The 23760-nt window shown below is 37.8% G+C and overlaps 1 protein-coding gene across 1 annotated transcript in view; it reads left to right on the top strand.

Annotated features, from left to right (window-relative positions):
• The first annotated feature begins 6 nt into the window (after positions 1–6).
• The window catches only part of PRKAR2B (protein kinase, cAMP-dependent, regulatory, type II, beta), a 111265-nt gene continuing 87511 nt past the window's right edge, over positions 7–23760 (top strand). The window contains exon 1 of the mRNA XM_011948216.1: positions 7–344. Within this exon, the coding sequence (XP_011803606.1) occupies positions 29–344 (316 nt within the window). The 5' untranslated portion in view covers positions 7–28. The remainder of the gene's footprint in view (positions 345–23760) is intronic.

The following is a 23760-nucleotide window of genomic DNA, read 5'->3' as shown; positions in this document are numbered from 1 at the left end:
CCCAGGCGCCTGCCGCCCTAGAGGCAGGATGAGCATCGAGATCCCGGCGGGACTGACGGAGCTACTGCAGGGCTTCACCGTGGAGGTGCTGAGGCACCAGCCCGCGGACCTGCTGGAGTTCGCGCTGCAGCACTTCACGCGCCTGCAGCAGGAGAACGAGCGCAAAGGCACCGCGCGCTTCGGCCATGAGGGCAGGACCTGGGGGGACGCGGGCGCCTCTGCCGCCGCTCCCGGGGGTGGCACCCCCAGTAAGGGGGTCAACTTCGCCGAGGAGCCCATGCACTCCGACTCCGAGGACGGGGAGGAGGAGGAGGCGGCGCCGGCAGACGCAGGGGCGTTCAATGGTGAGGACCAGACCCCCTCTCCCTCGCGCCCCGGGATCCCCCTCGCTGCCACAGCGCCCCGCTGTGCTCTCGGATCCTGCCGCTTTGCGCGCCCACCTCTCTCTCTCCTCGCATTCTCCACCTTTCCCTACCTTCCCATCTCGCCCACCCCCTCAGCATCCATTTCTGTCTCTCCCACTCGCCCACCTTCCTACTCCGCTCTCATACCCTCTTCCCTTCCTCTGGAGGTGGGAGAGCTGGGAGGTTACGCTTCCCTCTGCCCGTCTGCCCCCTCTGCCTGGGCCGGTTGGGGTGGGCATCTGCTAGAAAGACAACTTTCGCTGTGATTGGAGGTATTTCGCTTGGAGGATACCATTGTGCATAAAGAAACTGGCCCACTTGGCGTCTTCTTTCAGCCCTTGTATTTATTAATGGAATGTCAAAAGAGAAAAGGCGAACGGTGTTTAATATGATTGACTTTACTGTTGTTAGGATGGTAGATTCACTAAAAGAAGCATGAAATTGGACTCACTGGGGCAGAACAAAATTTATGGCCAATAGCTCTGACATTCTTGGAAATAAGAATTATCTATTATTTTCCAATTTACCAATGCTGTGTTGTGTTATTTTTGGACACTCAACAAAGGATTCCATTTAGTCTGAAACCCACGGGGGTCTTTGGAACGAGGAAACGGGTTAATGGTTTGCTTTTTGTATAAAAGACATATTGAATGATTTGCTGTTTTATTTTTTTTTTAAGTGTATGAGAAAAACACTGTAGGAAGTTCTGAAAGCTTGTTGGTTGTCTTTAGAATGAAAAGCCAGTGAGTAATTGTAAGGACTGTGCCAGACTGAGCTAGAATAGACTGAGCTAGAAGAATGAATGGGAAAGAAAAAGGAATTTTCTCAAATAGCTGCTCCTGGCAAGTCCCACCCCTTCTGCTTACAACCCTCTTTCCTTAACACACCCAGACACACACCCTCATTTACAGCCCCCTGTATTACACAACATGCCCAAATCCCATTTTTATGGCAACCCAAGCTAAAATACCATGTAGTGCAATGTGCAAGTGTTTTCTCTTTGTGGTATAAGGCAAACATGCATGCAGCATTGCACCAGCTTTTATTTATTTACACTGCTTGTGGTTTGTGTGTCCGCAGTGTATTTCATAAAATGAAAACATTTAGAAGTGTCATTTCATTTCCTTGTGTATGCTCCTAGGAAGATGTTTCTTTTCTTTGCACGATTATATGTTGAAATGGATTATAAAATTAATGTATTTTTAGTTTGTCCAAAACAATCCCAGAAAGCCTGGAAATCAGTGCTCTATGAAGATAAAAGTGAAGCTTGTTACTTACAATTTTAATTTTGAACTTTTAAATGTTTCCTCAAGAGGATAATCATAGTCTTAGTAGTTCTTTTTGCACAAGAATCAAATCAAATGCTTTTCCTTCCAGAAACAAGAGAAAGAGAAAAGAATGCATGTTTTAAATAGGTAAGAAGCAGCAGCCAGTAATAGATGATAGAAAGGGCAGAGATATCTAATACTTCTTTTATGCTCCTGACGCATGCACACATGTTCATGCACACACACAAAGGGGGAAAAAAGGACTCTTTTTCCAGGTTGGAGAAAACTAGTAACTCAGGGGCTTGGTAAAGACCTTATATGTATTTTGTATGATATGTTGTTAATATAATCAAAATCTTTTGTTTGTATAATGCATTTGTTGAAGTACTTTGCATCGATGATTCCATTTTCTCCTTATAACAATATATTGTGCACAGAAGAGATTCCATTTTCATTTTGTAGTGAAGAAATAAGCCGTTAACTTCAAAACAGCAGGGCTTTATATGACTTTATATTCTCCAAGGCACCTTTGCTGTAAAAATTGCTCAATGTGAGTTAAACAAGTTAAACTTGTAAACAATTGCACTATTTACTCCCCAGCCTCACCTCCAAGGCCTTTAAAACTTTTAGACTGCAACCAAATACAATTTGATCATTATCCAGGAGGCACATACATGTGTCTGATTGAAACTTTGGCAATAGTATAGGTACTCCCTTCTGTCAGATGCAGTGCTTTTTGATATTTACTATTTGAATCGATTATTTCTCCCTATTTTAAATTGTGTTGAGACCTGCAGTTGAAAAACATTTAATTATAGGCTACAAAGTGGTTGGCAAGCTTTTCTTGTAAAGGGCCAGATAGTAAACGTTTTAGACTTTGGGCAGCATGTGGTCTTGATCACTTCTTCATTTTTTTTTTAAACACATACACCTTGTGAGGGTTGGGGTTGTCCAAAATTAGCTGCATGTCAAGGCCATAGCTTGCTGACCCCTGGTCAGAAGAAAAAAAAATGTCAAAATAGTACCATTGGGGAAAAAAACAGCAGTGAGCCTAAAAAGTATGAGCCTATCGGTTTGACATTTATGTCCAGAAATGTGCCTCATTAGAAAAGAACCCCAGATACTGGGCAATTCTGGCATAGTAAAGAATAAGGATTGGAAAACAAGTCTTAATTTACTATGACACAGCACAAGACCTCCTGGGTCAATAATTCTGAAATTTTCATAGGCATCTCAAGGAAGTTTGATTCAGAAATGACCATTACCGTGTACCATTTTTGAAGAGCTTTTTGAATAGGTTGAGATGGGACATGGTATCCTTTTTTTCCCCCTCAGTAGACATCCCACCCAGGTCGTTATGGTATCAGTAGTTCCATGACTGTACTTTGGAAAACATTAACAGATAGTGCTAATATTATCTTCCTCTTAAGAGTTAAAACATAATTGTCATTAGTTGACAATTGCTGTGTGTTTTCTAAATGCTTTACTTTTTTTATCTCAGCTTTATGAGAACGATAAGGCCATCACTTGCCTAGTGTTTCACGTGAGCTGCAAAATCAGGATTGGGACACAGGTGGACCTGGCTTCATCCCTGTGCTCTTGACTGCCAGATTACATCTCCAGATTCGGCTGGGCTAGCATGACCTGAGTAACCCTTGTATGTCAAGCTCTATTTGGGACCCTTAATGTGTTTGATTGTTAAAAGCTCCGAAAAATTAACTTGTCCAGGGTCACACATAGAACGAGTAAGTAGCGAAGCCTGATTTCTTACTCTTATGTGTCTAACCTTGAAGCCCAGGATCATCAGGGAGTTCTTAAATGGAATTTGTTCTGTGGGCTGACTCACAACTCAGGTTTTCCTGGTTATTTTTTCAGTGATGGTGATGGATTTGCATCATTGGTTCATATCCTCTCTTGTGAATGTCTTTAACGTAAGTGATGGTATTTATGAGAGGTTGGAGTTAAAAGGCAAGTTTTTGACCATGAAACTTGTGCCCATTGACAAACGTAGGGATCAAGCATATGACCTTGATCTCATAATATGGTGGTTTAATCAAATAAGCCAGGCACCTGCAGTTAGCTGGAAAAATGTTGTCTGGCCAGGGGTCATTGGTTTTTGAGGGTCAGGTAGTATGGCCGTACGTGGTGCTAGAACAGTCAGATGGGTGAAGGTGGTCTTCTTTCCTACCTTTCCAAAGGATCCCTTCCTCTTCTAATAGCTTTCCTTTCCCTCTCCTGTTTTCTTCCAGTCTCATCAATTGTAATTGTTACTTTCCATTTGCTAGCAATTTTGGTCAAAAGAGCAAGCTTTAGGTGTTAGAATGATAGTGGCTTATGGTGACCGTTTCTAGGAAAACTCTCAAAGGCCAGAAAGAAGCCATAATGGAAACCTCTTGGCGTCTACTCTGTCTCCCTCTTTCCCGTCCTAGAGAAATCAGATACAGTTTGACACGTCATGTCTGAAAGGGTAGCGTCCCTAGGCCTTGAATTTCTTAGAAGGGTTTACAGTAGGCTATAGCATTGCATCAGTACTAGTTTGGAGTAAAATCTGTGGTAATTCATGATTTTATATAGGCATCATCAAGAGATCTTGTGTTGCCCAATGATTTCTTCAGTGGAATTGCTGAAACTAAAAATGAAGTTAATACCATTCAGATTACTCTGATAAATGGACAAGTGGTCAGAAACAAATTAACTACACATGGGCACATGCAGAGCCATCAGCCGAGGAGAAAAGATAACTGCTGTGATAGAAAATAAAGAGCTGATTTTCTATATTATAGAAGAAAAAGATCTAGAGTTCAAAGTAGATACACATACCAAAAATAGAGAATCATACCCCATAAGACAAGCATATCAAAGGTAATAAATTGAAATTTACCATGTAATAACTATGGCTTAATTCTCTTAACTCTGTCCTATGTCCAGCCTTACTGGAATCTTATCTACCTTTTGGTTTTTACAATTCAGAGGGAATTTGGAGAATTTACAAAACATCCTAATCCTAAGGTCAAGCAAAATATTGTAAAGTTTATATCATTGATATAAAATCTTACAGAGTTGTATACTTTTTTTTTTTTTTTTGCAAAATAGCAATTTCATTGTGTTTTATGGAAATGAATCCAGTATTGCACTTCTTGGCAAGATGAAGTAGGGAATGAGCTTATGCGGCAGTTTTACTTAAGAATTAATGTTACACAGTAATAAAATCCATATCCTTTCAACTCGTAATTTGTAGCTAAGAGCCCCAGAATTTTGTAATTAATGAGACTTTATAGTTTTTGGCTATTAGAGATTTACATGGTGGTTTTAAATCCTCCTGAAATGGATTACATCATTCAAGACAATGGCTAAAATATTGAAGCCATTATTTTAGTTATGAGCATAAAACAATAGTATCAGAAAAGATAATAACAATTATTTTCAGTTAGAGATGGTGATTGTGATTTTCAAAGCAGAAGTTAACATTATTTTACTAGTAATAATAAGTGGATTGCTTTAGGGGTTGAAATTGGGAAACCAAAAAACTTGAAATAGTGTCCTTTCTTCTCTTACCCATCTTTGCTTTGGGCTTTGGAAGAAGGGTAGTAAAGTGAGAAAGATAATAAATTCAGGAGGGAAAGGGGGAGGGAGAGAGCAAGAGAGAAGTAAAACCAGTTATGAAGGCTTGCTTGAGTAACTTATACTTTGTCTGAAGACATATAATGGAAACACCTAAACAGAAATTGAAGCGTTAGTACTTTAATTTTTCTGCCTATCAAAAACTAAACCATTTAGCTTTATTTTAGGTAAGAGAGTTACCAGCTTTTTTTTTTAATGGATGCACATAAATTGATGTGCTGTGTCTGGGTAGAACAGGAGTGAATGTTGAATGGTTATTTTATTGTTGCAAAATCTCATTCCATGGATTCCAGTAAATTTCCAGCTGTCAAGATTTTGTTAACAGCTATGTTGAAAAACAATTGTGTTTCTTTTTCTGTTGTGCAAATACAAACAGGGGACCTATGAATCCATCAATTTGGTGTTTATTTTTGACCCATTAAGAAAATCGTTTGTCAGGAGTAGTAGTAATAAAGCCCTACAGTGGAGGATGGAGATTGATGGAATGTTTCAAGGTGAGAGATTCAGTGAAGAAGACTGAAGTGACTAACTGCAGGGTCTGCCTTAGAAGTGTGGAGAATCACAGAAAGTGCTGAGATCTGGGATGGCCTATTAGAAGGAATGTGTGAAAGTTGGAAGGTAGGATATTGCATTTATTCATTCACTGTACAAATATTTATTGAGAGCCAACTTTTTCTTTTTTCTTATTGTAAGAAAAGAGAAGTGATCAGTCTTACATTTACTCTCTTTAGACTTCATTTTTTCTGTTTTTGTTTGTTTTTTAGTAGAGATGGGTCTTGCTTTCTTGCCCAGGCTGGTCTTGAACTCCTGACTTCATGCAGTCCTTTTGCCTCAGCCTCCAAAAATGTTGGAATTAGAGGCATGAGCCACCACGCTCTGCCTAGACTTAAGACACCATCCTTTTGTCAGAGATGGCCTCATAGATAGTATATGTGATCAATTTTGTTAATAGACAGGGCAGGTAAGAGATAGAGAATTTCCTTATCCAAATTTGGTAGGTTTTGGCCTTACAAATTTGATTTTGTTCATAGAACTGTTGCCAACGTTTTGTGCGCTGTTTATATTCACTCACATCATATGAATTTTTTCTGTCTTCCATCAAGTTGATAGATAAGGTTTAAAAGGCTGGGCTAAAGAAAAGTACTTTTCTCTTCAGAATTTCCAGGTTTTTTTGTTCTTTGATTCTTTTTCAATGGAGTGAAATCTAATATTAGACTGTATTTTCATATCACTTGCTTAATAAGAGACAATGGAAAAGAAACAAGAATGCAGTGATTTTTCTGAGTAGAATGGATTGTCACTGTGTTCTTGATCCTGTTCTTGTCCTTCCAGTCTTACCTATGTCATCTAGTTGTGGTTGGGACAGTCACAAAATCCTATAAAAACCTCACTGTGATGCTTATCACTATTTTTTGGGAGCAAATTTTGTGCTTTGCAAATTCAAAATGACTCAGACTGTTTATGTAATTATTTTATGGAAAGAATTTGAGCTAAAATTTTCAGGTCATGGCTTACATGACAACAAAACAATCAAATAAGAAAATCAGAACTATAAACAGTTGGTGTAACATTTATGAATGTTTCAGCAATAGGCTCTGCCATGTGTAGCTTAATATGTTTGGAAACTGAAAAAAAAGTCTTTCCAGTTGCTGCTGTTTAAAATGTTTCTTAATAAAAAAAAAAAAAAGACAAAAGGTCAAAATGTAAACACGTTCCACATAAAAGTGAAGCCAAGAAGATATACTGTATACAGTTATTTCTGTATCCGTTTGACTAAAGATGACATTGTTTAATTTACATTAGCTGTTCCAAGACAAAATAGTCCATGGGAGTGATATTGAGGGGAATTTGGGGGGTGAAAAAAGAAGGAAAAAAGCCGTTTGTTCCATTTATTCTAATATATTTCAGTTAGACCCAAAAAACATCTTTTTCAAAGGTCATGTTGAATTAAAACATGATTCGGTTGTTTCATTCTCATTATTGTAGAAAACTAATGTTTTTAAAATGGTGTCCTTTTGGGCCGGTCACGGTGGCTCACACCTATAATTCCTAGCACTCTGGGAGGCCGAGTCGAGCAGATCACCCGAGGACAGGAGTTTGAGACCAGCCTGGCCAACATGGTGAAACCCCATCTCTACTAAAAATAGAAAAACTAGCCAGGCGTGGTGGCGGGCACCTTAATCCCAGCTACTCCTGCGGCTGAGGCAGGAGAATCGCTTGAATCCAGGAGGCGGAGGTTGCAGTGAGCTTAGATTGCGTGACTGTACTCCAGCCTGGGCTACAGAGGTATACTCTGTCTCAAAATAAATAAATAAATAAATAAATGGTGTCCTTTTTATTTAATACTAGTTATTAACATTTTTTTTTAATTTTTTAATTATTTTTATTTTTATTTTTATTATACTTTAAGTTCTAGGGTACATGTGCATAACGTGCAGGTTTGTTACATATGTATACTTGTGCCATGTTGGTGTGCTGCACCCATCAACTCGTCAGCACCCATCAATTCATCGTTTATATCAGGTATAACTCCCCAATGCAATCCCTCCCCCCTCCCCCCACCCATGATAGGCCCCGATGTGTGATGTTCCCCTTCCCGAGTCCAAGTGATCTCATTGTTCAGTTCCCACTGATGTATCAGATGCGGAACAGTGTACACATTGTCATCTGAACAGATGCTTTACAAATACGTGATTTAGTCTTCCCCGGAGTAATTGGTGAAATCAAGGTTTGAACCTGATAATCTGACTTCAGGGTCCTCCTTTTCAACCACAGTTTATACACTTCATTTCAGTAACTGTTTTAGCAGTAACGTGGTTGAAAATAACCACATATCAAAAAATTAGCTACCTACTTTTCTTTTCCCTCTAAAAGTTTGCAGGCTAGCCCTGCATTGATCTCTCTCTTACAATTTGCTTTCTCTGTCTATTCAACCCAAATTAGCATTTCATGTACTTTAGAAACTCAGCACATTTGTTTATTTTATTTTGTGTTTGAGAGGGTCATACTCTGTCGCCCAGGCTGGAGTGCAGTGGCGCCTTCTTGGCTCACTGCAACCTCTGCCTCTGGGTTCAAGTGATTCTCCTGCCTCAGCTTCCTGTGTAGCTGGGATTACAGGTGCGCGCCAGCATGTCTGCCTAATTTTTGTATTTTTGGTAGAGACGAGATTTTTCCATTTTGGCAAGGCTGGTCTGGAACTCCTGGCCTCAAGTGATCCACCTGCTTTAGCCTCCCAAAATACTGGGATTATAGGCATGAGCCACCACACCCAGCCTTACATTTATTTATTTTAAAAATAATCACCTCATGTACTGAGCTGCGTAATTCTCTAAATGTATCTTATTACATACCCTTATTAGCAAAATATATTTGAGTGTACACCCCCAATATATGTTGATAAATTTTATACATGTGGCAATATATTGACTTATATGTATGGTAAAGCTTCCTGCAATATAAATTTTGAAAGGACAAAGTAAAAAGCAATTCTAAGCAAGTTGTAATTTTCTCCTACATCCCAACATGTAGCCTTATACACTGTCTTGGTATACATGAACCCCATTTTGGAGACTACAGCTCTAAACAATACCACTTAAATTGATACTCTAGTAATGTATAAAGTTGCCATGATCAATTTTGGTTCCCTGATTCAAGCTTCTAGCTCATAAAGGGCCTGCAGAGAGTGTGTGTGTGTGTGTCTTTTTTAAAAGACAGTCACTCGATAAGTTAATTGACTCAACAAGATTTGGCAGAGTACAGAGGAAAACTCTATCTTATAAAAAGGAAATAAAACTACGTTACCTGAAGGGGAAAATCCAGGCTTTTTCTTTTAAAACCTGTTACCTTGAATTCAAATTGTAGAGTAGTAATGTTTTTGGTGCAACATTTGTGGATGGGACAAAAGAGAATCATATTATAGTTTTCTGATTAAGAATCAGTGAATCATGGAAATACCGGTGAGAATTAGAAGAAAGTCTAAAGTTTAAAATAGTTGAAAAGAAATGCAATTTTGTAGAATATTTTAAGTTACTTAGTTAGGAGAGAGACCGTTCACTATTTGCTTTTTTGTAACTTTTGAAAAAATGTTTAGCATGTGCTTGGATTACCTGTTAAATAAGTGTAAAAATATATGAAAGAAAGGCAATTCTTTTGTAAATATCCGTTAAGTAGTAAATAAAACACAGTAGGCCAGTTGTGGTGGCTCATGCCTGTAATCCCAGCACTTTGGGAGGCCGAGGCGGGCAGATCATGAGGTCAGGAGATCAAGACCATCCTGGCTAACTTGGTGAAACTCCATCTCTACTAAAAATACACACAAAAAAATTTGCTGAGCGTGGTGGTGGGTGCCTGTAGTCCCAGCTACTCAGGAGGCTGAGGCAGGAGAATGGTGTGAATCTGGAGGGCCGAGATCGCGCCACTGCTTGACAGAGTGAGATTCCCGTCTCAAAAAACAAAACAAAACAAAAAACAAAAACCACAGTATATAGCAGCACATGACATGATTCTAAATTGATATAGCCAAATGTTCTTGTCTTAAGTCATTCTCTTGGTCCTGAATTCCCACCCCCTCTTCATATCTTTCTGCCAAATCTTAGTCTTTTCCCAAAGGTTTAGTTTACATTTCACCCTACCAAAAATATTTGCAAGTTTCCCTCCTTGACGTTAATAGTATCAATATGGTAGGATGAATATGGCCTCCATCAGTCAGCTTTGCAGACAGATGTCAAGGGTCTTCAGTATAAGCAGGCAAGAATGTGCAGGAATATACCTCTATCTCTCTAAGTCTTTCCCTGTATGTCTTGTGCTTTGCCCACAGTAGGTGTGCAAATGTTTTTTAAAATATTGAGTACTAAGTTGAACACTGTCAATGGTAAATGTGTATGAATATAAAATGATTGAAAACTTCTTAGGCATGTAAGTATTTTAAATAGACTTTTAATAATAGTTTCCTAGTAATCTTTTGCATTAATGTGTTTTAAGATGTTTTCATAAAATATAAAAGCTTTAGCCTATCTTCAGTTCAGTCTCTTGGATTTGGACTTTGTTATATTAAAAATACAGTGTGAGACTTGGGCCTGACATGGAACACTACAAAATGCACAGAACGCACGTGCACAGGCTTCTTTTGCCTGTTGGATTTCATATTTTAATTGAGGTGACATTCTGGCCCCCCACAAACCACTAATTATATATGTCATTGCATCTGCTTATGTGTACCCTGTGCTTAATCTAAAACTGATCTATTGCCCTGAACCTGCTTTGTCCATTTCCATCTCTTTGCCTTTCCTCATCATTCCTGCCACTTTGCAAGGCAAGCTGCCTTCCTCCCTCTATTGCTTGAATCCTGCTGACCCCTCAAGACTCACTCACTCTTTGGAGCCCTCCAGTTTTTCCTCTAGCTCCAGCATAGGCCTGTCTCTTTAAAATTGAAATGGACATACCCACCTGCTTACCAAATACCTTTGCTTGCGTGTTCTTCAGGCACCTGCAAACAATTTTATCCTAAACTGAATGTGTTCTCTCTTTCCTCAGTTCTTCTCTCCTGTACTCTCATGTCATTCTTTTTTTTTTCCCACTCCACTAATTTTCATAAACGTGGTCACTAGAGCTCCTTTTCTTTTGCCTCATACTTTTTCAATCTGGCAATTTGCTTTTATGGAAAAAAGCAAAAATAAACCAGATTGTTTTCAGTTGCCAAAAATTTAAGAGTAATTATGTGAAACATCTGAAATAGTAGAAGCTTTTTTAAAAGTATGATTTCATTTTTGTACAGACTCTAGATTTGAAGCCTGACTCTACCATTTGTAACTTTTGGGACCTTGAGTAAGTTACATATTTTATGATCAGTGCCTCATTTTCCTCATCTATGAAATGGGAATAAAGATAGTACCTACCTGAGAGGGATGCTGTGAGAATTTAATGAATTAACAGTACCTGGTATACACTAAGCATTAATGTGTGTTTGTTAAAAAAACAAAACACAACAAAACCAAAAGGAAACAAATACAAGTTTTAGAATTCAATGAGAACATGACAGTTTAAAAAAAAATGAAATTTGATTGGAAATATAAACTAGAGATTGCTCTCAAGACAGTATAGTAATAGTACTTTAAAGAAGTTATTAATGAAAAATATGAAAGTCTTTAAATCTTTTAGTTAAGAATTTCAAATTTTTAAAAACCTGTACTCCTTTAAATCTCATATCCTCCTTTAATTCCATTTGAAAATTGAGGTAAATAGTCTGACTTGGAAAAAAAAGTAAAAAAAAAGATGGGATAAAGCTTTGCTTTGTTTTCATACCATCCTTTCCCCGAGAATCAGTGTTTAACTGATGGAGTAAATAGATGTGTGTTTACACAATCTCCAAGTTTATGGTCTTAAATTTAAGGTTTAGCAAGTAATTTTTGAACAACTTAGGAATGTGTAGGTAGAAGTATTGAAAATTGTTACTTTATTTAAATGAGGCAGATCTTGTAGAAAAACGTAACTATGTGCCTGAAGTACACATTAACTGGAAAACAATTAGTTGGCATTAAATTGACAGCTTGTTGCCTCATGTCATAATATTTATAAAAGTAAGCTCCTGGTGGGACAAATGTATACCTCTCCAAGTCTTACATTTGTATGTGTTTTTATTCTGAAAATTTATGATTCTGTACTTATTCAGCTACAAATTGCTAATAATTTATTTTTAGAAGAAAATAAAGACAATCTTTTGGGATCTTTGTTTTTACATGGAGTTGTTCATAGGTCTTTGTTTTTTTTTATTTGACTGTTAACAGCAGTTTACCAGCCAAGCAATATTAGGACTTTTGATGCATAATAATTCCTTGAAATACCTTTCTTGTAATTCCTTAAATGGAATTCAAAAGGTATTTTAGTGTTTGAATTTTAATAGAAACCCGTTTGTAAAAGAATATTTTGTGAAAAATATTTTAGGAGTACATTTAGCATTAAAGTACATTTTGAACTAATTTGGCTGGCCTGATAGTATTAGAGCATAGTGAGAGCATTTTATCTGCCAAAACTGAGTAGAGCAGAATTTTTTTTCTCTTTTACTTATTGTGACATATTTTCAATATACAGAAAGACACAGATAAATAAGGAACACTCATATAAGCAATCTTCTAGCTCTGACAGATTTTAACATTTTGGCACCCTTCAAGGTTTTTTATTTTTATTTTTCTGGCCGGGCATAGTGGCTCATGCCTGTAATCGCAGCCCTTTGGGAGAGACCAAGGTGGGCGGATCACGTGAGGTCAGGAGTTTGAGACCACCCTGGTCAACATGATGAAACCCCATCTCTAGTAAAAATACAAAAATTAGCCGGGTGTAGTGGCACATGCCTGTAATCCCAGCTTCTTGGGAGGCTGAGGCAGGAGAATCACTTGAACCCAGGAGGCCAAGGTTGCAGTGAGCTCCAGCCTGGGTGACAGTGTAAGACTCTGTCTCAAAAAAAGAATTGGTTGTTTGTTTTTTTTTCTTTTAAAATATACCACATGTGCAGTAGGAGGAGGCCCCTCGTGTGCTCTGTCCTGTCCCATTCCATCAACTTCTGTCTCCAGAGATAACCACCAATACGATGCATTTATTGTTTATGTTTCTGGTATGTGGTTTTGTACTATTACTGCATAGGCATTAGGTTAGAAATTTGTATAAATTTTGCACTTATAAAAGTTTCTTTTATGTAAATTATTGTCCATTAACTTGTTTTTGAGAACGGCATTTGAGATGTTACATTGATTCATGTCGTTCTAGTTCTCTAGTTCATTTATTTTAACCTGCTATGTAGTATACTCTTGTATAAATACACACTTTATCCATTCTTTGGTAAATATTTTGGTTGTTCCCAATTTGTTGTTATAGTGCTGTAGTGAGTGTGTGTGTGTGTGTGAGGCAAATGTAGTTTCTAAAGATAGTTTTCAGTGTGTGGTCTGGATACCTCTGGGGGACCATTTGCCTCCTCTTCCCAGACCTTGCAAGAGTCCATAGAATGAAAATTATAATACTACTTCTAAGATTTTCTTTGCCTTTTTTTCTCTCATGCTCTCAGCATGATAGCTTACAGTAGAGTTTTCCAGAGGGTACATGATGTGTGATATTGCTACAGATTGAATGCAGGAGCAAGTAGGAGAACCCAGCCATCTTCTATCATACCAGATTTGCAAAAATGTAAAACAAAGTCATTCTAAATTTTACCTAGTTTTGTTTGTTTTGGAAAATACAATATTTTATCAAAATATGTTTTTAGTAACTGCATGTTGTTCTTTTAAATTTATATTTTAAATATTTATCAGTTTTAATTTATAATACAGTAAATATCAATGGATATAACCATATACACACATAATTTTTGAGACTATATAGAGGTTTTGAGATCGAAAAGTTTGTGGACTGCTGCTGTAGGGTATGTACGTAAGTGTGGAAAGGTTGATTGTAGGAGTGCACAGCTTTGACTTCACCTCACATTGTCGTATATGCTTTGTAAAGGTGTTGCACCAGTTTGTACTCTCATCAGCTGTATAAGAGTTCCTGGTTTTCACATTGAAGCTAACGTTCAATGTTGTCAGATTTCAGTAAGCTTTGACAGTAGGATGGATGTCAGATAAAATCTGTGAATTGAATTCGTTCTCCTCGTATTGCTAGTGACATTGAACATCTTTTCATGTTCATTGACCGTATTTGTAGTTTATTTTCTTTGAAAATTTGTTGCCATTTTTCCCATCTGGCTGATTGTGTTTTTCTTACCGATTCCTAGAAGGATTTTTCTCCTTCCTCCCTCCCTCCCTCTCTTCCTCCCTGTCTTCCTCCCTCTCTTCCTCCCTCCCTTCCTCCCTCCCTTCCTCCCTCTCTTCCTCCCTCCCTTCCTCCCTTCCTCCCTTCCTCCCTTCCTCCCTTCCTTTAATGTTCTGGCTACCAACCCTATGTTGTCAATAGTCATTGAAAAAAATCTTCCAATTTTAGGTTTGTCTTTTCATTTTGTTTATAATAACTTTGAACATAATTTTTAATTTGAATGTAGGCTAATGTTAATCATTCCTTTTTCTTGTGTTTTTTTGCCTTGTTTAAGGATTTCATCACTAATCCAAATTAAAAAGATAATCTCTATTTTCCTGTAAAAATTTGTAAGTCTTGAGTTTCATCTTTAAGACTTTAATCTTAAATGTATTTCTTATATACGGTATGAATTAGGGAATCTCATTTCATTATTTTAGTGTGTGTCATTTTTTACCCCCACTGATTTTTAAATGTTAAATTTCCATTTATATGTGAATGTACAAATTTCCACATTCATGTGAATGTACTTCAAGCTTCTGTTCTGTTCTATTGGATTTGTCTGTCCTTTCATCAATACCTCTTTCTCTTAATGTGACTTTAAAATGGTCTTGATATATGGTATGGTAACTCTCACTTTTTTTGCTTTAAAATGATTTAACTATTTGTAGGCTTTTATTATTCCATGAGACTTTTAGGATATGCTACTTCAGTTTTGTAGAAAATCTTTATTGGTAGTTTTATTGGAATTGCTTGAATTTATAAACAAAGTTGGAGATGACAGACATTTTAATGATACTGAGTCTTCCTATGCATAAACATGATATGTCTCCCATTATTCAGTTTTCCTTTCATATTCATCAATAATGTTTTTAATTTTCTCCATAAGGATTTTCCTATCTTTTCTTAGTTTTATTCCTATGTAGCTTATCACAACTGGAATTTTAAAAATTTGTGCATTTTAATTTGTTATTGCTGAGAATATATAGTAGGAACTGGTAAAGCTCACTCATAAAAAGACCCTAATCAAACTGAGCAAAGACTCGAACACGTCAATAAAGAAGACCTAACAATGGCTGGGAGCGGTGGCTCATGCCTGTAATCCCAGCACTTTGGGAGGCCTAGGCAGGCAGATATTTGAGGTCAGCAGTTTGAGACTAGCCTGGCCAACATGATGAAACCCTGTCTCCACTAAAAACAAGAAATTAGTGGTGGCACGTGCCTTTAATCCCAGCTACATGGGAGGCTGAGGCAGAGAATTGCTTGAACCGGGATGGCGAAGGTTGCAGTGAACCAAGACTGTGCCACCGCACTCCAGCCTGGGCTACAGAGCGAGACTCTGTCTCGGAAAAAAAAAAAAGACATAAGAATGGCCAATAAGCAAGTGGAATGGTGCTCAGTATTTTTAGTTATCAGGATAGTGAAAATTAAAACCACTGTAAGACACCATTAAACACACACAAGAATGGCTAAAATAGGACATACCTTATGTTGGCTGGAACTCATATATGGTCGTTGAGGGCATAAAGTAGTATAAACACTTAGGAACACTGTGGGCATATTATAAAGTTAAGCATTCACCCACCTATGACCAAGCAATCCCCCTCCTAGGTATTTAAGAGAAATAAAGTAACATTTACAAAATGCTTGTAAACATATGCTTTTACTCAACCAAAGTTATTGTAAACAAAATGAAAAGACAGTCACAAGACTGGAAGATTTTTTTCAATGAATATTACCAACAAAGAGTTGAATATTTAGAAGAATATTAAAGAATATTTATACAAGCTTTATTCAAAATAGCTCAAACTGGAAACTGAAATGTCCATCAACAGGAGAATGGATATATATATATATATTGTGGTATAGTCATATAAGGGAATACTACTACTCATTAAAAAAGAACAGCAGGAAATAATCTTATGTTTGCATGAAATTCAAAGACAGGCAAAGCTAAACTACAGTGGTAGAAATCCTAACAAGTGGTTGCTTATGAGATAGTGGGAATTGACTGTAAGGGGCCTCATGGAAACTATCCAAGGTGTTGAAAATGTTTTATATCTTGATTGAAGTGTTGGTTGTGGATGTATATGTTTATCAAAACTAATTGAATTGTACATTTTATTGTATGTGAATTTCACCTCTTTTTTTAAATTGGAAATGTGGACGCTCTTGAAATCCTTTTTTTTTTTCACATTTTAATTGAGAAATGCCATTGCCTTCTGCTCTGATTATCTTATGAAATCTTTCATTATTCTTGTTAGAGACTAAAACCAGGTTACATTTTCATAATTGTGGGGCGTAAGTGGTACTGCTTTTAATAATACTACTTGAAGAAAAGCCAAAGACTAGTCAAGCTCTAGTGTTTTGAAGTCTATTTTATGTTTTTAGCCAATACTATATACTATATTTTAATTTATGGTTTTCGGAAACTTAATACTTGTATACATAACATTTGCCTTTTTTTTTTTTTTTGAGGCGGTGTCTCGCTCTGTCACCAAGGCTGGAGTGCAGTGGTACAATCTCAGCTCACTGCAACCTCTGCCTCCAGGTTTGAGCAATTCTCATGCCTCAGCCTCACAAGTAGCTGGGACTACAGCTGTGTACCACCATGCCTGGCTAATTTTTGTATTTTTAGTAGAGATGGGTTTTACCATGTTGGCCAGGCTGGTCTTGGACTCCTGGCCGCATGTGATCCACGCACCTGGGCCTCCCAAAGTGCCAGGATTATAGGCATGAGCCACCGTGCCTGGCCAAATAATCTTTAGGTGTCAGGGAGCCACCCCTATTATATTATTTTTCATTAGCACTATTTCGTCAGCGTTTTTGAACCTAATATATATTGTAGCCAGCAGTGTTCTAAGCCTTGGGGATATAGTAATGAAGCAGACAAACAAGGAAAGACCCTGCCCTCGTGGAGCTTGTAATGTAGCAAGGGAGGAGACAGACAATAAACATAAAATGGTAGGTGTCTTTAGCCAGCTCTAGAGAAAAGGAAACAGGATGGTACGATTGAAAGGAACAAGAGGGGCAACTTTAAACAGGGTGTTCAGGGAAAAGCTTCCTGAGAGGAGGTCATTTGAGCTGAGACTGGAATGGCAAGAATATCTTCATTCTGGGAGGTGTATGGGGAAGGCTCCTAATACGGGTATTTTCTATAACTGTACTCTTATTAGTAGGCCAACCTCAGTCACATCCCTGATTGTTCTCTCAGTTGCTCTTCATTTCAAAGCCTCCTCTCCTGCCTTTCCCTTTTGTTTCTCCAAAATTACTGTTCTCTAGAGCTGTTTTGTTGTGACTTTATAGACTTGTAGCAATTTGAACTCTTTGCAGCTTCCAGCTTTCCTGGTATTTTTAGTCCAGCTTGGATTGTTTGCTCTTACAAGCAGAACACTGGTCTCCATAGATCTGCTCTTTACATGAATCTGACCATACAGACTTACAAGAGACAGTTTTGTGTATGGAGAAGCAGAGAGTGAGTTTACATCGTCTTGACAGTGGCTTTTCCCACCCCTTTCTACTTACTCTGAGCCCACATTTAAAACCCTGAAAGTATTTGGGAACCTTTTTCTTGACATTGTTACTGCCTCAACTCTGTGTAGCTTTATAAAAACAGTCATTTTTAGGACTCTTCTAGCTGAAACTGTATTTTTCTCTCTTTTCCTAAGAGGGCATTGTTGGTAAAATCCTCATGAATTAAGAAGTGGAGACTCATGTTCATTCACAATCAAAAATATGTTTTTTTTTAATGTAATCATTTTGTTACCTTCATATTCTAAAATGTCAGTTTTATTTTGAGGAATTTTTCCAGAAATATAAAGAAAGTCTTTGAAATTGGCATTTTGTAAAAGCGTCTATATTTCGTCTTACTCTGCCCCACCTCCAGCCATAATCCATGTGTTTGAGTGGGTTGGACACCTGATCTCTGTATTTCTTGCTGTATAATCAAAAAGGAAGAAGAAAAGTGGTCTCCCAAATGCTGGCTTCTCAGACAGCTCCGTTACGTCTCATAAGAAATGCCTTGAGGTACATGGTTCATAATCTGTGTCTCGTTGAGACCAAGACCATGAAGCCTTGGAGGGTACCCGCTAACTATTATTCTGTCCTTGTACCTTTGAGCCCCTCCACAGGCTGAATCTCAACAAATTCCTAGACACTGTATCTGGAAACACATGGTATTTCAAGGGCTTACAAGACAGTGACGAGTAAAGTATCTTTGAGTATTAGCAATTGTGGTCAAGGTTCAGCACCTTTTAACAAAAATATAGAAAATAAGTGATCCTTTTCAATACCAGAAATTATGTACATATTAAAAGTTTGCAAGTTGTGTGTGTTAGGTTAATTAGAAAATTTTTCAAGTTTCATTGTTTATTTGCCTGTTTGCTGTTGACCTTTTAAAAAAGTTAATTATTCCTCAGCTCAAGGGTGAGCCTTATTTAAATCACTTTAATTTTTGAAGCACAGGCATAAGATAAATTAATTTATTCTGCACTAAATATTTACGCATTCAAAAATAATTATCTTACATGGTTTCGATTTACACAGTTTCTAGAATGTTTTATTTAGACAGTTAACAGATTCAGGAAGTGTTTATTGCTAGAAAAGGTGATTAATGGGAGGATAAGGATGCTAAAATTATTCAGCTGAATCCAAGATTATTGTGTATATTTCACTTAGGGTATACGAACACTTTTCTGCAAAAGGCTAATTTATAATTTAACTAATGCAGCTCCAGTGTAGATAGGGTAGTTTGTAGTTTGTTTTTTATTTTTGTTTGCTCGGTGTGTGTGTGTGTGTATGTATATGTGTGTGTTTATGACTGCAGATCACAGCTCTCAGGGCTCTTGTTTCTTTAACTTGGAGTTTCTCTCCCAGCAGTATGCTCAGAGATGCAAACTGTGTGTACTGCTATAAACCTGACTTTTAGTTTCATAGATTATCTTAGGTTTTTTAGTCTTCTACTGGATTTCTCTTTCACCTACATTTTTCTAAATTAGGTAGCTAGTTGCAGGGTGTAAGTCTTTGAAGCCATTGTATTTGAAAATACAACTAGACTTAATAAGCTCTTCAAGGGCAGGGACTCTGTTACAATTCCAGTGCCTAGCATCCACACTCAATACAGCAACAAAATTAGTGGGGACAGGGAGACTTGCTCTGCTTCCTTGCAGAGTTTATTGATGCATTCTGCAGGTATTTACTCAGCACCTTTATCTGCCAGGCACTGTGATAGGTTTTGGGCATGAAGAGGTGAGCAGATAAGCAGTTCCTGCTGGCCTGGTGCAGAACTCAGTCCAGCAGGTTTGGGAGGCTGTTTTCACTGCTGAGATAGAGAGACTCCTTCAGTTTATCCAAAGTAATGGAGATTTTTCTTGTAAGGACACTGAAGGATTAAAGAAGACTTGAATCAGTTACACTTCTGGGTCTCTTGGGAGCGTAGGAACTAAACGAATCTAGTGGAATATAGTTTGGCAACTGAAGAAATCTCTGGTTATACAAGCACAAAGATATTCATAGGAACATAGGACTCAGTGTTCCACTGCAGTAGTATTGGGGAGAAAGTCAAACCTTATATAAATATTTTTGTCTTTTTTCCTTGGGGATTCACTAAGATCTTAGGTTATATTCTCTTAGAAATGCTAGGATTTTACTCTGCTCTTAAATCATATTGTTTGTTTCTCCAGGCATGCAATATATTTCCTATTTTTTTCCTTCTATCCTAGTCTCTAGTTTTCTCTCTCTCTGTGTGGGGTGTGTGTGTGTGTGTGTGTGTGTGTGTGTGTGTGTGTGTGTATTCACTGAATATCCACTGAATAAGAAAATCTAAAGGTAAAAACCAGAAATCCGAGAAAATTTAATTTGACTTGTCACATTTTAAAACACCTTCATCTGTTAACATTTTTTGGGAATTTGTGTTGCTGTTTATTTTGTATATTTAAAAAGTGGTTAATATTAGTTTACACTAAATAAGCGTCAGTCTCTTACATTTGAATGGGAATTTATAATTGACAGGTACCTCCAAAGATGTTTATGTTTTTTTGTTTTTGAGACGGAGTCCTGCTCTGTTGCCCAGGCTGGAGTGCAGTGGTGCGATCTCCACTCACTGCAACTTCCAACTCCTGGGTTCAAGCAATTCTTTTGCCTCAGCCTCCTGAGTAGCTGGGATTACAGGTGCCCACCACTTTGCCCGGCTAATTTTTAAAAAAAATTTTTAGGGTAGAGATGGAGTTTCTCCATGTTGGCCCGGCTGGTCTTGAACTCCTGACCTCAGGTGATCTGCCCACCTCGGCCTCCCTAAGTGCTGGGATTACAGGTGTGGGCCACCGTGCCTGGCCAGGTTTTTTTTCTTCAGAAAAACCCCCTGAAAGAAGGAGGGCAGATCTTGCTCTCCATATATCACAAGTTGAAAATTTAAGTCAAGGTTACATGGTTCATCAATGCCATCAGAAGGCAGTGTGGCCAGCATTAGAGCGCAAGGCTCCTGTCTGCCAGTTGGGTGGTCTGTCCATGCCCCACGCCTCACCCCCTCCCTGCCAGTGATGTGGAAGGTCAGAATGTTGGCGGTGCCCATTCTCACCTTCCTGCTCACCTTCCCTGACTTAGGTTCCTGAGAGAGAAGACCAGGCATAGCTTGGCCGGATGCACATTTCTTTATTTCCAGCAAAGCCTCCACCCTGATTCCCAGCCTTCTCTATTTTGGTAATTAGACTAAAGAATTTGGAAAAATGGTGAAGGTGACCATTAACTTGCTGAAAGTTTTTACAGGAAACATTTGTGTTTCATCCCTGCAAGTGGAAAGGAGGGCTATGGGTATGAGAGATTGGATTTTTGATGATTGTTCTCAAAACCCAGTGGTTACCTTCACTACTACATACCACTTGCTTGGTGCACGCATTTTCTTAACTGTCCAATCCCATGCCCCATTAACTGTCAGGAAATGAAAATCATAGACCTGTCTACCTGCAATTTAGAAATTGACAGAATGTCTAGTAAAAATATCAAGGAGAAATAAAGTCAGATAATTTATAGCAAGTGAAATGTATTTCAGTAGGTATGTGCTTCAGCATGTCCTCAAGAAGACAGTGCAGTCAGATTGTCCCACCTAGATGTAGGGGCTCTATAAAAGCTGCAAATGGAGTCTGATGAAAAAGCATTGTACTAGCAATCCAAATACCATAAGGAACACTGTAGTAGTCACGTGGTTTTCTGAAATGGTGAACATCTATTAGTAAAATTCCAAACAAAGCAAGAAACAAAATACACAAAAAACCCAAATTTGATTTATGTTGTCATTGTGTTGTAGAAAATTTGATGTATATTAAAGCTGCATAAATGAATCATGTGTATATAAAGAGCTGTATTAGGATTTAGGCCCAGATGGTTATAAATGGACTTTTTTTTTTTTGCCAATGTGAATGCCCAGTGGGACGTTTTAAAAGTCATGCAGGACAAAAGTTGTAGGATGCAGGACAGTTCTTTGTTGTGCAGGATTGTTGTGGAGTTTGCCTGACAAAAGCCAAGGAAGGGTGTCCTCTGAATTACTGTGACAATCAAAATTGCCCCCACAAATTTAGAAAACATCTTCTAGATAGCGATGCCACCTTTGTGGAAAACCTCTGCCTTAAACACTTCAGAAAGATACAGAAACCGAAGGACCCCAGGAAAACAAAGACTTCCCGACCTTTCAAACCAGGAGCCCATAGTCCTGTGGCTTCATCATCTAGAGAGGCTGGAGAGGGCAGGGGGGCAGAGAATGTCTACTGTATTTTTGCCCCAAGGCTGAGAGAAGTTTTTAAACCTTTATCTTGCCTGTATCTGCTTGCACTCTCTGTTCTGCATTCCTGTGGTTGCATTTTTTTTGCATTTTATTTCCATTCACTGTCCTTGTAGCTTGGTGGGGAGGCACTCTTTAGACTAATTTTAATCGTTGCAAAAAAGGGGTTTGAAAACTGATGGGCCTTTGTGTGTATGTGTAGTAAAATATACATAACACAATTTACCTGATGCAGGTTTTTAATGTAAGTAATTTGTGACTGTGCAAATATATGACTAAAGTATTGTGGTATATAAATAGTAAATATTGTATGTCTTTCAGTCACTTTGGAGGATGTAATTTAGTTATAAATGATAGTATCTTGATAATTGGGTTTATGAATTTCACAAAGTTAATCTTTAATCGTAATGAAGATCACAAAGGAAGATAATATTCACCTCTTATTGTATGATTTCAGAAATTTGTATTTTCACTTTCTGTTCTCTCTGAAGCAGCGTTTTGATGCAAGATACTCATAAATTCAGATTCTCCAGCTCTGATGCAGAGTGACTGTGTGATCTAAAACAAATTAATAAATTTCTCTGAGACTTACTGTAAAATGTAGTCATCAGTTGTGTGAAGATGCTGATTTTTTTTTTTTTTTTGAGACTGAGTTTCATTGTGTCAGCCAGCCTGGAGTGTAGTGGCGCGATCTCGGTTCACTGCAACCTCTGCCTCCCGGGTTCAAGCGATTCTCCTGCCCCAGCCTCCCAAGTAGCTGGGATTACAGGCATCTGCCACCATGCCAAGCTAATTTTTGTAGTTTTTAGTAGAAATGGAGTTTCCCCATGTTGGCCAGGCTGGTCTCAAACTCCTGACCTCAGGTGATCTGCCCACCTCGGCCTCACAAAGTGTTGGGATTACAGACGTGAGCCACCGCACCTGGCCAAAGATGCTGATATTTGATAGCATGATTGTAAGGATTAATGCACTACACATCTGACATAGTTTTATTATAGTACTTGTTCTTGTGCATACGTATTTTTCATGCAGTGCAATCATACTGCTGATAAAAATTTTGTCTTCTCTTTTTATTTGACCTAGTGTTTCCATAGTGTAAACAAATTTCATAATTACTCTTCTAAAAGTATTGAAGTAGACTTATGACATTCTGTTACCAAAATATACTGCATAGTACATTATGTCCTTCCTTTATATAAGATGAACCAGAAATGTACCTGCTTCTCTTGAGAAAGAAATGTTTTTAAAAACCTCGGTTCTTGAGATAACTATGTCATCAAAACTAAGAAGAAACAGAGCTGAGTTGAGTCGGAGGAGTGGGCAGATGGTAGGCTTGCCAGCTGAGTGGTGCGCACACCAGCCTGAGATTGCAGCCTTCAGTGGACAGATTTGCGTGTTATGGACATTTGGATTGCACAAAAATTGTCAGAACTATAAATCTGAGATTTTCAAGGATATGCTATCCTTTAGCTAAAGATGATTTCAACATACATGAGCAATTTCAGTTGTGTTTTCTAATTTTATCATTTAAAAAATGATGCTGCTGAACAGATTTATTCATACATTGCTCTTTCCTTCACTAGTAGTAGTACTTCAGGTTAAATCTCTAGTAGATTTACCCTATTAAGTGACACAAATCTTTTATAGTACTTGATGTAATCGCCAAATTGTTTTTTAAAGGTATTGTATCTCTTTATATGGTCCCCACTTAAGTAATTTTAGCTGTCTAGAACTCGGGATTTTTCTTTTAAAGTGCTAATTTAATAGGTAAAATATTGATTTCAATTTATATTTATTTGATTATTAATGAATTTCAACATTTTTGTATATTTATGGTGTTTCCTCTTATTTATTCATCTGTTTCTTTAGTTAAATTATAAGATCATTTACCAATTTGAGCCTTTTCAGGGAAAATTAGACT

Source organism: Colobus angolensis, unplaced genomic scaffold, assembly GCF_000951035.1.
Source record: "Colobus angolensis palliatus isolate OR3802 unplaced genomic scaffold, Cang.pa_1.0 Scaffold275, whole genome shotgun sequence".
Taxonomy (NCBI): domain Eukaryota; kingdom Metazoa; phylum Chordata; class Mammalia; order Primates; family Cercopithecidae; genus Colobus; species Colobus angolensis.
This window is presented reverse-complemented; position numbering and strand designations above follow the sequence as displayed.